This window comes from Rhamphochromis longiceps, linkage group LG7, assembly GCF_057381845.1.
Source record: "Rhamphochromis longiceps isolate RC_006_pf linkage group LG7, R_longiceps_female_GT1.1, whole genome shotgun sequence".
Lineage (NCBI taxonomy): Eukaryota > Metazoa > Chordata > Actinopteri > Cichliformes > Cichlidae > Rhamphochromis > Rhamphochromis longiceps.
In genome coordinates, this window is record NC_140563.1 from 44,733,959 (window position 1) to 44,748,720 (window position 14,762).

The following is a 14,762-nucleotide window of genomic DNA, read 5'->3' on the forward strand; positions in this document are numbered from 1 at the left end:
CCATCATCTGGTTTGTAAAGGATTGCTGATGAAATGAGAAAAATAACTGAAATCAAAATACAAATTTATGTTATCTGCCAAATTTGTAAGAGAGCATCTTTCACTGGGGCTTATGGGTTCAGTTTTATTCTAAAAATCTTGGATCTTGGGTAAGTCTTCAGGATGTACTTGGAAGCATGTTTTTACACCTGTGCATTACTTCAGGTGCTGCTGAATGAGTTAAGGGTTAGTTTGCATGTGCACTTGTAAAATATGCAAATGTCTTTTCCATGACTCATCGTCACCATAGCATTGGTACAACAAAACAATCACACTTGCATGTTTAATATTTTTTTTCTAAAGAAGGTGGAGTTTAGAAATAATGCTTTCAGTTTGTAGGGTAAACCTCGTAAATCCATGTAGTTCATGTACGAGTGACGGCTGAGCACATGAGGAAATTCAGTTATTTACTTTTTATTTATTCTTTTTGAGTAAACAACATTAGTTAAACAACTAATACATTTTTTACATGTTTTTGTAGATCAGGACAGTTGCTTTGGACTCAAGAAAAGCTCCAGACAGAAATACCCACTTTAAAGCATTGTGACAAACTCTGTTTTCTTCTTTATTACCTGTGCTTTGTTTGACAGAAGATTAAAAACCACTGGTGTGACAGTAAACGGTTGCACACTGGCAGCTTTAAGTCTTTATTTGAGCTCAAAAATGTAAAATTTCTGAGGCAGTCGGGCACAAAAGGTGTTTCAGTAACAATCCACAAACAGCTAGCTAGGTGAAGAGGCCTAGTGCACAAGCAGTCTAAAACCATGCATAGCTATACTTTGCTGTGGACTTTAAATTATAGAGCATGTCCTGTCAGGTAAACATGACATTGTGCTTTATTTGATCAACATTTCATTGCATCATTTATGTACGCTTATAAACATAAGATTCATTATTTAATTTACCCAACATCTCCTTAGCTGGTATACAATCATGACTTGTTATGTATACATAATAGAGATTAATATATGACAACATGGATGTTAAAGCACTGTATATCTTCTTCAAATGGTACTACGATTTTATTTCTAGTATATTCTAGCTATTTACAGGCCAAAACCAAACAGGCAGCCATATTTGTGCATCATGCCCCGCTGTAATAATACACAGTAAACTATAAATAAACAGGTTATAGAGTGTATTTACTACCAATTTACACAAGTGCTTGCCTCCGCACAAAAACGTGAGCAAGTGTAATGTTTTTGAGTGATATGATGAAATAATGTTAATACAACTTAATATTTGGGCTGAATAAAACAATTCCCTGATTGGGGAGTGTTTTGTTTTTTTTAAATCACAAGTGACTGTGCAGGATTTCTTATTGCTAACATAATGCAAATGAACAATTTTTAACATACAAATAACTAATAGAGTCATTTGCAACCATTTTAAGCAAGGGAACAGGTTCATTGGTACTTGCCACAATGGTAAACCCTGATAATGGGTAAATTTAATTTTAAAAACAATTACTCAGTTGAATTTACCTGGAGGTATACCTGCAGAACCGTTTTAATCTGTACAAAATCTTTTTTGTTTCAATGAGGGGGTTACTGGGGAGTTGCTATTCTGTTACATAATTAAGGCTAAAATTGCCACCAGCAGCAATAATATCTCCTGCTGAGGAAAATCCCAAGATTAGCATATTTATACTTACGGTTTTGTTTAAAGATATTTGAAGGGGTACTCTAGGTGCCCTGGGCTGGTTGCCGGTCTGTTGCAGGGCTAACACATGGAAACAGATAACCAACACTCACATTCACCTGCAGCTATTTAACCTTTAATCATCATTTAAAAAGTTAAACTGATGCAGCAACATCCTAAATTTTAGTTCTTGGTAATGGCGGAGCTCCAAAAATCCTGGATCCTACACTGCAACTCGATTTCCCCCTACCTGGTAAACGTTTGCTGCTGGATCCAGACCTTAAAATCAGTCCATTGCAGTTGACTCATTAGGCATTTTGATGTGAAACAGCAGTTTCTCTGGAAGAAAAGGTTAAACCTGTCCAGATGACTGCTGTGGAAGAATGAGTGCGAGTGGGACTAACACTCCTTTCAAGCTGTTTACAAGTGTTAGCAATTGATGAGGGAAGCCCCTGGTGGCAATGAAAATAATATCATGCAATCTAATGAGCTGGCAGTTTTGTCTGATATGAGGCAAAAACCTTTCAGCATCTTCAGCTTAAGCAGACTTTTTTGAATATAGAGTTTTATATAGAGTCCAAGCTGAGATTACACAAATATGTTGTTTTAGTCATTTTCTCACACTCAGGCTCCTCCAGGGTCAGTGAAGACATTATTCAAGTGCTTTCAGTGGGTGTGTGCTGCTCTCTGCTACTGACTTAAATGTAACAGTGACGGAGGTGGACATACTGTAATTTCAAGATTATGGGAGACAAAGCAATTATCTGTAAAAAGATTTGGTGGAGTGACTGTTCTTTAGAGGCCAGTCAGACAATAACTGTTAATCCTTTCAAACTGCAGTTTGTGCAGTTTTGAGAAACAGATTAATAAAGAACACCAAGAAATCATAGGGATTGGTCTTGAAGTCTTCTAGCACAGAAGAAGGCTTTGTCCTGCTAAATTTATTTTGAAACCCAGCATCACTGGGAGATCTCAGCAAGTTGTGCCAGTTTTGAAGAAAATAAGACATCGGTCTTCAGCCTAGAATTATCCCCACACACCTGATCACGTGTACACTAAACTCCCTTTAGTGTACATATTATTCGCAGCTCTTAACTCTCTTATACTGAGGCCATGCATTTTTTTGAAATGCAGATATAACAGAGGAAGAGCAAGTAAATTAGGAACCAGATGTTTTTGTGCTTGAAAATCCCTGGAGAGATTAGCTGTCTCACTCACTCACACATGTACATCCAAACTCATACACACAACTCTCCATCCTTCAGAGTATCCTTAAACCACGAGGAAATGCTCAGCCTGGCTGATGCTGTGGAGCAAGAGGCATATTGTCCTAAAAGATCTGAGGACACTGGCTCCAGTCTTGTCTTTCTTTGGCCTCCCAGTAGCCGCCTTTGTAGATAAAAATGTTATCGCCTGTCTCGTCTGTCCTCTTCTCAAACCACAGTGGCTGGTAACCCTCAATATCTTGCCCTAAAGACAGAACATATGTGCTCATTTTCAGGATATTGCAAAGTTCTTTCTTCATAGACTCTAAATATTGTAAAATTTGCCAATTACTGCAAGTTTTTGTCAGGTTTTGTCAGCTGTTGACCAAAGCTAAAGATCAATAGTCACTCATTTTTATAACAACAGAGCTTTCACCTGTGCTCTTTGTTTCTAAATAAGGAAAAATCTGTTATTGCTATGAGCTCACTGCAAAATAAAGCTCTGAACAGCTGCTCGATATGTGCTGAAGGTTGGCACAAATGATGCAAAAGCCAGAAAAGTCTTTGTCATCACTGTTCTTGTTCATTTCCTTGCACTCACCCTCCTCCAGGGCCTGGTTAGCTTGCGCCCTTCTTTTCCTCTCCAGTCTCTGTCGTTCCTCTAGACGTTGCTTCTGACTGTTGGCTTCATCCCACAGACCAGCCTCCATCAGCCGCTGGTCTGGCCGCAAGCGACTGTCAGTGGGTGCGACGCCCTCTTCTGGCTCATTTAAGGTCAGTGCCAGAGAGGAGAAAAAGTGCATGTTCTCTGCATTTTCTCTGGAGGACGGATTAGAGAACTCAGTGTGACAAAAGATGCAGACCGAGAAGGAGAAATAGCACACCGACACACTCAATCATTAAGATAGAGCACAAAATGTATTACATACGGAAGGGGATATTTCTTCCACAGCAGTTTGGGCGGAAGAGTCTGATAAACCGTCTTTTGTTTCCCTTCGGAGCCTCCGCATCCTTGGCTGCTATCCACTATCTTGGCACTTTCGATTTTGTCATCCCAGGTTCCGGACAGGATGTAATGAGCTGTGCCCTCTCGGTCCTCTACCACTCCTGTCACCTAAAAATAACAAAGAACATAGCACACAAGAAGAGATCAGCCCTCATCGGGGTCTTTAGGTTTTTATTTACTTTCTTTTTTTAAAATCCATTTTAGTTTCAGTTTTTGCTGTTTGAAAATGTCCGACTATGAAACTGCATGTGCACTAGCTAATGACATGCGACTGGGAAGCCATATGAGAATGAGAGCGTGGTTGCATACCACAGAAACAGCATTACTGGGATTTATAAAATATACCTAATTAATATCATTGCCTGTGATAAGAATTTATTTTACCCATGCCCTTACATCCTGCCAGTACCTTAGATGAGCTCCGAAATCATGTGAAAAACAGGTGGACAGCCAGCTTTTCAGATGGGGTCTGCCCGAGTCTGACCCAGCTGATCCTCTTTTATTTCTTCTTCTTTTAATGATCCTGTTTTCCTATTCGTGTTAGTTACTTGTTCTATGTTCTATTATGCCGTGTGAGAGAATACTGATAAGCAGGTTATATAACCTTATTCACTTAAGTGTTTTAATTAAATATGTTTAATCATCTGTTTTGTGTATGACTGTGTTTTTCATATTTGTGATGGTTCGGGGTGTCTGGGGATATCAACGCCCTACCGAAGGGTAGACAGCCTAGAGTGACAGTTGAAGATATTTTCTTTCGGGAGTGATTCAGGAATTTTTTTTAGGAATAGAAAGAAGTTGTCATAACAAGGATGAAGCTGGTTTCTCTCTTTGTGCAAGCAGTCGTTTCCCTCTGATGCATCAGCTCTGGTTAAACCTGACAGCTCAGTCTACTGAGATGTAATTTCCACAACATAAAGTGAAGACACAAATCAGCACTGGAAATTAGTAGAGCTGTTGCTGCTGAACACTGCTGCTTTTCTCCATTAAGGGGGATTTTCGCTGCGTGTTACTGGTTTTAAGGCTGGCAGAAATAGAAAAATAACTCATGGAAAAAGAACCGTGAAAGGCAATTTGGCGTTCCAAAGGGAGATATGCTGCTAGATGGAGTTTTCAGCCATGTGTTTTGGCTCTATGTAACCTCTTGGGTTAGAAGAAAAGGCCTACAGGCCGACTGTAAGACTATATTTTACTTTAATCTCTTCCCAGCTCTCTGGCTGTTGGCTCTTGCTGAGAATATTAATAGAAATATTGCAATCTTTTACTTTTGATATTTCTTTCATCTTTTTTTTAAGCTGTTGTTTGGTTCAACGTACTTAAAATGTGCTTTAAATGTATTTAATTTATCACACATTTTTTGCCACCCCTCCTGAATTTTGCTGCCTTTATGATCTTTAGTGCTTCAACACATCATAGCCCTCAAAGAGAGGTTCTTGTTCTGTTAGTTTGACACTTTGTGCCCTCCTTTTTCTTATTTCTCCAGCTGTAAGGTTGGTAATCCTTGTTTTAAGTAGGTTATCCATTTTTTTCAATATTCAATATTAGTCAATATTAGGAGAAAGTTGTATCTGTTAAAACAGCATTACAGATTCTCTCTAAAGGGCTTGTGTAGCAGTAGACATTCGGCAAATGTAAGACTGAGTTAATGTTGTAGTTGTCTATTAGTTCATCAGAAACTTACTTTGCGTGGGACTTCCCTGGAAAAGTAGCTGTAGGGGGAGAATTTAAGACGACAGGTGTCCTTGGTTGTGGTGTTTACAATGTCAATGTCCCCAGACTGCCAACAAGAAAAAAAACAGATGTGACTTAAAAGTGTACAGTGACTAAAATTACTTTCCTTTATGCTTGGAAAAAAAAGAAAGAAGAAATTTTGCTTTTGTTTGCTGGATGCTTTCCTTATTTCTTAAGGAAATTACTTTCAAATCAGTTGCTGTGGATCCTGTTTAGGCTTACCACTTGTTCAGTTTCCCCAGATTTTTTTAAGGATATGCCAAGTTTCAGCTAATATTGTCACTGTTGGTCCAAAATTATTATTTTCTGCTTGTCGAACTGTGTTATCTATATATTTTTTAATATATTTGACTAAAGAGATTTAGCAAAAAGAAATGGAGTACATAGAGATGCAATTTAAATCCCTTCATTCAGGTTGTTTTTTTATCCTGGAGTAATTCATAGGCCCATTTTAACGGAATAAACAAACAAGCATAAAAAATATTCCTCTGAACATGATAAGCTACAAAGACTAGTCCACAAATGAATGACAAAGAATCTAATACATAAAGAAAAAATGTAAAGGACCTTCAGAAAGCTTTGCGAACTGCTGTCCAAGAGGAACACACCTGATCAATCCAGAGCTTCCCTACAATAATATTGTGCACTGTGGAAGTCACTTTGCTCCACACATAGTGGTTTCCACTCGAGTGGAACTGCAGGTGAATGTTTCCTATGGTAAAAAAAAATGCATACAAAACATCACACAGACATTTCAGTGTATTTATAAATCAGATCTCAGATGTAGTAGCATTTGTGCTCATATAAAGTGACTGTCATCGTGAACACTGACTGCTTCTTACCTAACGGCACCACTGAAATATATTTCCCACGAAATTTGCTGTCTATAGTGATATGCTGCCACAGGGTCCATCCTCGCTGTGACGTCACATGGTGGGCAGCAGCTGGTGGGTGATGACTAACCTGAAAGTGAATTGTATCAGCTGGTGTCAGTAGAGCCAATATAAGCACAATATGTTGGGTGTTTGCTCTCCTCTCCATTGTTTATAAAATGTGATCAAAGACGCATAAACGCAGTAATTAAGTGATTCCTTGCCTGCTCACAGATGGAGCGATAACCATACTCATCCAGCCGATCCAGCTCATAAGTCTCCCCCTGCAGAGGGTTGAAAGGCTTGGCTGTGCGATGGACTGTGGTGGAGTAGGAAGAGACAGAAAAGGCAGCCACCAGGCACATCTGCTCCAGGGACGAGTCGCAGCGAGCGGCCCGGTCCAGAAGCTCACTGTACTCCAGATCCTCAGTCAGACGCTGGAGCATCGACAGCGGCTCGTTGAAGTTTACCTGCAATTGCACATTTCATACACATCTAATTAAGTTCCCGCCACATTAAGCTTTGACTAGAGCTCATTAGTGGAGAATGCAGATTTGTCCACTATTTACAGGCATGGGTATCTTCGATAGATCTTTCCCAATGCAATTTTTCATGATGCTCCACAGGTTAAGGGAGTAATTTGGTTTGTCAGGAATACGGCTGCGCCTTGTTCTTCGTAGCTGCATGTGGTTTGCGCCTGAGGTGTCCTGTAGAGAAAAGGACAAGCTAAGATGAATAGGGCTACTCGGTAAAGTGTTTTTCATTAATATCCGTATTCTTGTGACGTACATTCTCATTGTGAGTCCAGTCATTGGGCACGCCTCCACTCATCATACTCTGATTACTTCCTGAGCGCCTAAGTGAAAAAAACAAATATTAAAAACATTCACAAAAATAGCTCAGCGGGTTAGACATACAGTAACTGTGTAGAGATGATGCCTCTCACTTGTGCTCTATGTTACCAGTAGCAGTCACAGTTATGAACGCAGGTGAGTCCTCCATGGCATCGAAGAACTCTGCCTCGTCATTCTCGTCGCTCGCATCTCCCTCCTGGGATCGCTCCACGCCTACGGCAGCAAGCACAGGACAGGTCAGCTGAGAGTCCTGCACATCCTCTACATCCACACAGGAAGTAGCAAATAATGGAGACTAAAAAGACTTGTATGTTTGCTTCAGGTAATAGAACTTTCATTAATACTTGCCTCAAAGCGGTATGAAGAAGTTGTTTAACTATTAGTAGCTTCGTAATGTTTGCTTTGCAGGTTGCTTTTAATTGACATGAGGCATTTCACATAACTAACATATAAAGGTCTTATTTACCTTTATAAATGTTATTTACAGCAGTTAATGATTGTAGGTGTTCTGTGTTCACACTCTGTGCACTGCAAAAAGGCCTTCCATGCTCAGAGACACATACGCACAAGCCCAGGGACGATTAACAAACACTGAAGCTACACTTCAACATCAACATTGGCCGCTTTGTTACTTTTGTGCGCAAAGCTCAGGTTGTAACCATTAACCTGTTAGCATTAGTTATACCAAACAGAAAAAATGTGCTCCCAAAGACTAACATTGATCACAAAAACAGTAAAACATAACAAACTACATCAGAAAAAACAAAAATCACTAAAATAATAGTTTATTTGTTTACTGTAGTTTCTTATGCAGATTGTAGATAAATATGCTTAAAAAAAGGTTAAAGTCTAACTCAAGTAACCTGTCTGTGCACCACCCGTTGAAGAGGCCCATTTGCTCTTCGGTGACACAGGATGTCTGGGAGACAGACAGAGTCTCACCTGTATATGAGGTGGGATTCTCCCTCCAGGCTCTTTCTAAGCTGTTATGCTGTTTGGCTAACTGTTCGATGGTCTCCTCCAGATGGTGACGCTGTTCTCTCTCATGCTGCAGGGCCTTTTGCCACCTCCGACTGTGAGATTCTGCCACGTCCACAAAGTCACGACAAGCCTGAGGTGTGAACACAAAACACATCAAAGAATGCGGGCGGCACCCTCAAGCTCTATTCCCCCTTTGTTAAAAAAAAGCATTTCTGCTAGCCTCCCATTAGAGTGGCTACATACTGGGGGAGAACTGAATGGCTCACATTGATCATAGCATTGGAGGTGATGCGAAAGAGGGTGGCTCGCTCATTAACGGCTTTCACTTTGTCTGTGCTGTCAGTGGATCCACGCAGGTCCTCGAGTTCACTGAGGGAGCGCTGGAGGGCAGCACCATGCTTTCCTATCAGCTCATTACAGGTGCTCAGGTCATCTAGCTTGCTGGCCAGAGTCTTAAGCACCCCTTGGGTTAGAGTACGATCCTCCTGAGGTACTGGGACTTCATCCCCCGAGTCATCTTCAAACACACATGCACAAAAAAAAAAAAAATAGAACCAGGACAGAATTTTATTCATTTACTAAAATAGCATCATTAGAGGTTATTACATGTAAACAGAGTGGGTGTTTGTGATGGTGTAGTAAACAGCGCACTGGGATGTAATGGCAGATTGAGAAATGCATTTAAAATTTAGATCGAGACAAGCTGAGAGAGCATTAATGGGGACTGGCTAGAAGAAGATATTAACACTTCACACCCTGATCCACCACAAATCTTCCTCTCTACAACACTGGAAAGCTGTGAATGAACACTGTTGCCCTGGAAACGTAGGTCTGTGCAATCAGGAGGCAAGGCTATTTTTAGAGGAAGAAGGAGAAAAAAAAAAGATGACGCACTACCCTTTTCTCCTCTGTCTCCCCCTCACTATCTCTCTCTGTACCCGTTTGCTGGAGTGAGCCAAACCATCAGTCTGAAGCTTTAATGGAGGAGTGTAAAGAGACTGGGCTGATTACAAAGCATCATGGAGAGATTTATGACAATGCTTTTACCTGAAAGTATCTCATTTACAGTCCCATTTTCACTTATGGAAAGTTAGGCGTAACAGTTTTTTGTACCTCACTTTGCTTATTTATGTACACACACACACACACACACACACACACACACACACACACACACACACACACACACACACATATATATATATATATATATATATATATATATATATATATATATATATATATATATATATATATATATATATATATATATATACAGTATATATATATATATATCATTGTCTCGTCCCAGGATGAGACAAGGAACATCCAAGAATACATTGGGAAGATGGCCCCAACTGACCGAGTGCTCAGTGAATACCTCAGACAGCAGAAACCCAAGAAAGAGGAGGGAGACGAGGAACCATCATGGAAGGACAGGGCCCTGCACGGTATGTACCACCGGCAGATAGAGGAGGTGGCTGATATCCAGAAATCCTACCAGTGGCTGGACAAAGCTGGACTGAAAGACAGCACAGAGGCACTAATCATGGCAGCACAAGAACAAGCTCTGAGTACAAGATCCATAGAGGCTGGGGTCTATCACACCAGGCAAGACCCCAGGTGCAGGCTGTGTAAAGATGCCCCAGAGACAATCCAGCACATAACAGCAGGGTGCAAGATGCTAGCAGGCAAGGCATACATGGAACGCCATAACCAAGTGGCCGGCATAGTGTACAGGAACATCTGTGCCGAGTATAACCTGGAAGTCCCGAGGTCAAAATGGGAGATGCCCCCAAGGGTGGTGGAGAATGACCGAGCTAAGATCCTGTGGGACTTCCAGATACAGACGCACAAAATGGTGGTGGCTAACCAACCGGACATAGTGGTGGTAGACAAACAGAAGAAGACGGCCGTAGTGATCGATGTAGCGGTTCCGAATGACAGCAATATCAGGAAGAAGGAACACGAGAAGCTGGAGAAATACCAAGGGCTCAGAGAAGAGCTCGAGAGGATGTGGAGGGTGAAGGTAACAGTGGTCCCCGTGGTAATCGGAGCACTAGGTGCGGTGACTCCCAAGCTAGGCGAGTGGCTCCAGCAGATCCCGGGAACAACATCGGAGATCTCTGTCCAGAAGAGCGCAGTCCTGGGAACAGCTAAGATACTGCACAGGACCCTCAAGCTCCCAGGCCTCTGGTAGAGGACCCAAGCTTGAAGGATAAAACCGCCCCATATATATATATATGTTCATTTTCTTTGCATAAGCACTTTGAAGATTGAATGATGCACCTGCTCACAATTCTGTGCTCTATTAAAACTTCTTATGCAGTATAAAAACAGACCCATATCTATAGCGAGCAATAAATGCCAAAACAAACAACCCAGCTTTAAGTTCATGTAACTGCTTCCATCCTATGCAATGAAACTTTTCTAGGTCCTGCTGTGCTTGAAAGAAAGCCTTGCCTATGTACGGGACATAAACTACTTCAATCTAAAGGGGCAAAGAAATGAAAACAATCAGGGCAAAGTGGATTAAGAACGTCTCTGGAGGAGAAGATTAAAAATGAGAGGGTGAAAAATCCTTCAGGCATCTGTAATGGTTTCATGACCCACATATATATAGAGAGAGAATAATCGCACTCTGCTGGTGGAGCTCAAGGTGTTAAGACGCTATGAATCTGCGATCTGAGGCCATCTGCCATCCGATGTTTTTATATGGAAGTGCTCGGACATAGAATAACAGTATACATGTAGGGCAGAGGGATACTGGTCTAGTCTGTGCACTGACTGGTTATTTTCCACACAGGACTTTGGAGAGTTCAATTGGTGACTCATCGTTGAATCATTTAAAAAAAAAAAAAGAAAACACCCACAGGTGATAGCGGGAGCATCAATATGGACACAGTGTGGGAGGAGAGAGTTAAAAATCAGGGGATGCACTGTAAGCTTCCTCAGCATGGAAAAACCATTTAAAGTCTGATTGTGTGTGCTGAAAGCCGGCTCCAGGACAGGCTGTTTGGATTCATCCTCACGCTTTCATCTTGTCTTCAACACCAGCGGGAAACATTATTTTTTCACAACACACCTATTTATACATATTTCAGAGGAGCCTAAAGATTTTAGTAATAGCTATTATAAGACAGACAGATGCTGTTCGAATCGACTTTTAGCCAATTAATTTGTCCCGCTAATGAGCCCAGATGAAAAAGCTCACTCGATGATAATCTATAATCACATCACACCAAAAAACACAAGGCACTGTCTCTTCTTACACATGCACACAAGCACATCAGCCACAGCTGTGTGAACGACACATAATATATGGAACATAAATCTATGATGAAAATAATTACCCAAAAACATGGAGCAGCAGCACTTTAAGACCATTTCTGGAAGTCTTAAAATGCATAAAACAGTGTAAATGGGCTAAGCTCTATATTTGAACCAGTATTTCATGTACATCTCACACATCAGTCCTTCCGAGTTCGAACATTTTACACAACATTTTTGGGTGTTGCAGACATCAAATCGAACTAGGCAACGTACACAGAGACGGTTGACGACGGCTCTGCTGTGCATGTGCAGTAAATTAAAGGGACTGCCCAACTTACTGAACTCCATAAACATAAAGCTATGATTACTAATGCATACATGGATGCAAAAAAAGCATGCAAGCAAATGCACGGCGACTGTCTCACTTCTAATCCTGCCACTGGTAATATAATGAGCAGGCTACTTACAAGGTGACACAGTCACTGAAAAAGGCTGCCCTCGTGTCTTCCTATTGTCCACAGAGTGTATAGTGGAAAAATATTTTCAATGAAAATGCTCACACCCTCCTGCTCTCTCTTTTTTTTTTCTCTTACCCCTCCTGCTTTCAGAAAGGGGAGGAGGAGTCTACAGGAAGGTCATTTCATTCAGCACTCACTGTCGTCATAGTGAAGGAGACGGGGAGGGAGAAAGGAGACAGCGTGGTGGGGAGGGTAGGTGGCGGTAGCTGCATGTGTGATTCTGCATTTGTGTAAGACAGAAAGATGCTCTATTTGTCTGAAGGTAAAAAAAAAAGGGAGTATTAGAATGATCATAGCTGAAGGTGAGGTGTAATTTAATATGACAAGATTAAATACAGCTTCCTCTTTTTACCTTTAATCACACCCCTTGCCCCCAACGGACTGTTCTCATAAGGACATACTGAATAACACTGCCACCTTGTGTCCTTCTGTTTACATAACTATAAAGTCAGCACAGAGAATGTGTAGAAATCTAATATGCATTTAGGAAAATGGGTCTTGGTTGTGTCAGCCTGCATTCATGTTACAGCTAAAATTAGTTTGACTGCTTCAGAGCTTCTCGGCTGAACCATGCTGTTCCTTTAAAGTGCAAATTCTGGTGTGGGTGTTTTTGTTTAAATCTCCCCCAAAAAACCCAAACCCCAAAACAACAACAAAAGAAACCCATAAAATAAAGGTACATGACAGAACAGTAACACTAACACTACACTAAAATTTACTGTCCAAAAACACGAATCACAAAGAGTATAAAATGCCTGTCTCACCTGAGTGATGCATGAGGAGAGTGGCGTTGGCTTTGGCCTGTTGCAGTGCTGACACCCATTTCTGGCACTCTCCCTCGGAGGTGGCCTTCAGGTGGTAACTCCGGCCTCCGCTGGTTAACACCAAGTGGCAGGTGTCGCCCACCTCGATGTGCGCCGTCGCCAGGGGAATTGTTCCCCGACAAGTGTGTGCCATCTCTGCCTGAGTCCTGAGGGGAATAACAGCAGCGTGTAACAGCAGAACAAAAAAAAAAAGGCAAGAATACACCAGCCTCTCTGCTCAGCTCCATGCTGATGTGCCCCATTTACAAAATGGAGCAGCTCCATTTTTGACTTATTTCAGTTTTAAAAGAGTCGCAATAAGTGTCATACCAAACAAGTTTAAGTTTCCCTCAGGAGACAACTCTGGACAATATGTACTGTAGGTTAACAATGACAGCTTTGCCTTGCATGACTTACAAGGCTAAATTTCTGTCCATTCGTCCGCCCGTTCGTCTATCTATCTATCTATCTATCTATCTATCTATCTATCTATCTATCTATCTATCTATCTATCTATCTATCTATCTATCTATCTATCTATCTATCTATCTATCTATCTATCTATCTATCTATCTATCTATCTATCCTCTCTGTCTGTCTGCCTATCTATCTACATAGAGACTACATATAAAATTATATGAATACTATGTTATATATTATTAGTTGTATTATGCTAGGGCCAGTCCCTCTAGAAAGACTAGATTGCTGTTCACTAGATAGATATTTATTACCTTATTATATATAATAATGTAATAATTAATATATCTAGCACTCTATTATAGAATATAATACTATAGAAGACTTTTATGATATGATATTTCAAGAAATATGAATTTCCTGTTGGGATCAATAAAGTTATTCTTAGAGACAGGCAGCATCTATCTATTTATAGATAGATAGACGTAATAAGTGCTATTAGACACCATGTTTAAACTTATATAGTTTTTAACATCGTTCACGGGTCATCTCATTGTAGTTATGACTCATGTGATTTTCATTTATTTATTTATTTAGGCTGCTGTTACTAAACCTCTTCCTCCAGATAAGGTATGCAAAAAAGTTTAATTTCCTTTTAAATAAAACTAATTTCTGACATGCTGCTAACAGCTTCCATTATTATTTCTGATATTATTAACTGAGTAAATCACCGTCACCTGTAGTAGGACAGCAGGCCGTTACTGAGCACGAACCACCGCCTCTGGTAGCCCTTCAGGTAGTTGGTCCATTTAAAGAGCCAGCCTTTGTGGGTATCCACGGACGGGAGGTGCAGCCCGGGCAGAGTCGGGGAGGGTAAACTCTTCACCAGCTCGTTCATTTGCCCCTGTCGGCCGGTGCTCCGGCGGGATGGACGGAGGAGAGTCGGTGCAGTTTCAGTGGACTTGCTGCCAGTCAACAGCTGTACCGATAAGCTAGCTGCGAGTGAGCCAGATTATTGCACTGCAACACTGTACCCTTCGCTTAAGCTACTGCCTGCTTGCAGCTGTGTGGTGATGAGGCAGTGTGCCCCTCCACCCGGAGACACTTTGAAAATGTCGGCTGTTTCAGGAGCCAGGGCGGAACAACAGAGCATATTATTGCACGAAACTACTCAGAGGTTGCACTTTGACTGCGTGCAGGGACAGAGGCAGAGGATGTGAAGGAAGGGGAGGGGGGGGGGGGGGTGATGACGTCCTTCTCGCAGGGTTGTAGCATAAGGATGCGGGTTTGTGTGTGCGCGCGTGCGCGTGTGGCATATGGCATATTTCTACATCGCTGCAGAAAATCATTGCAAAACCACCGAATCACATTTACAGAAGTCTTAATTTAGAAATTGTTGTCGGGGTTGTGAGCTGAAACACA

At 41.2% G+C, this 14,762-nt stretch overlaps 1 protein-coding gene across 2 annotated transcripts; it reads right to left on the bottom strand.

Annotated features, from left to right (window-relative positions):
- Positions 1-520: 520 nt before the first annotated feature.
- On the bottom strand, positions 521-14,539 carry osbp2a (oxysterol binding protein 2a). 2 transcript variants are annotated; one of them, XM_085413818.1, is made up of 14 exons: positions 14,078-14,539; positions 12,885-13,090; positions 8,596-8,846; positions 8,291-8,459; positions 7,441-7,561; positions 7,284-7,350; positions 7,064-7,201; positions 6,719-6,964; positions 6,465-6,585; positions 6,231-6,334; positions 5,573-5,668; positions 3,815-3,999; positions 3,487-3,704; positions 521-3,150 (listed from the first exon to the last, which is right to left on the bottom strand). In XM_085413818.1, the coding sequence occupies exons 1-14, from the start codon at positions 14,236-14,238 to the stop codon at positions 3,011-3,013; spliced, it is 2,223 nt and encodes a 740-aa protein (XP_085269944.1). In that variant the 5' UTR covers positions 14,239-14,539; the 3' UTR covers positions 521-3,010. The 2 variants fall into 2 exon arrangements, with proteins under 2 accessions (XP_085269944.1, XP_085269945.1); XM_085413819.1 differs by having other exon boundaries at positions 14,072-14,200.
- Positions 14,540-14,762: the final 223 nt, after the last annotated feature.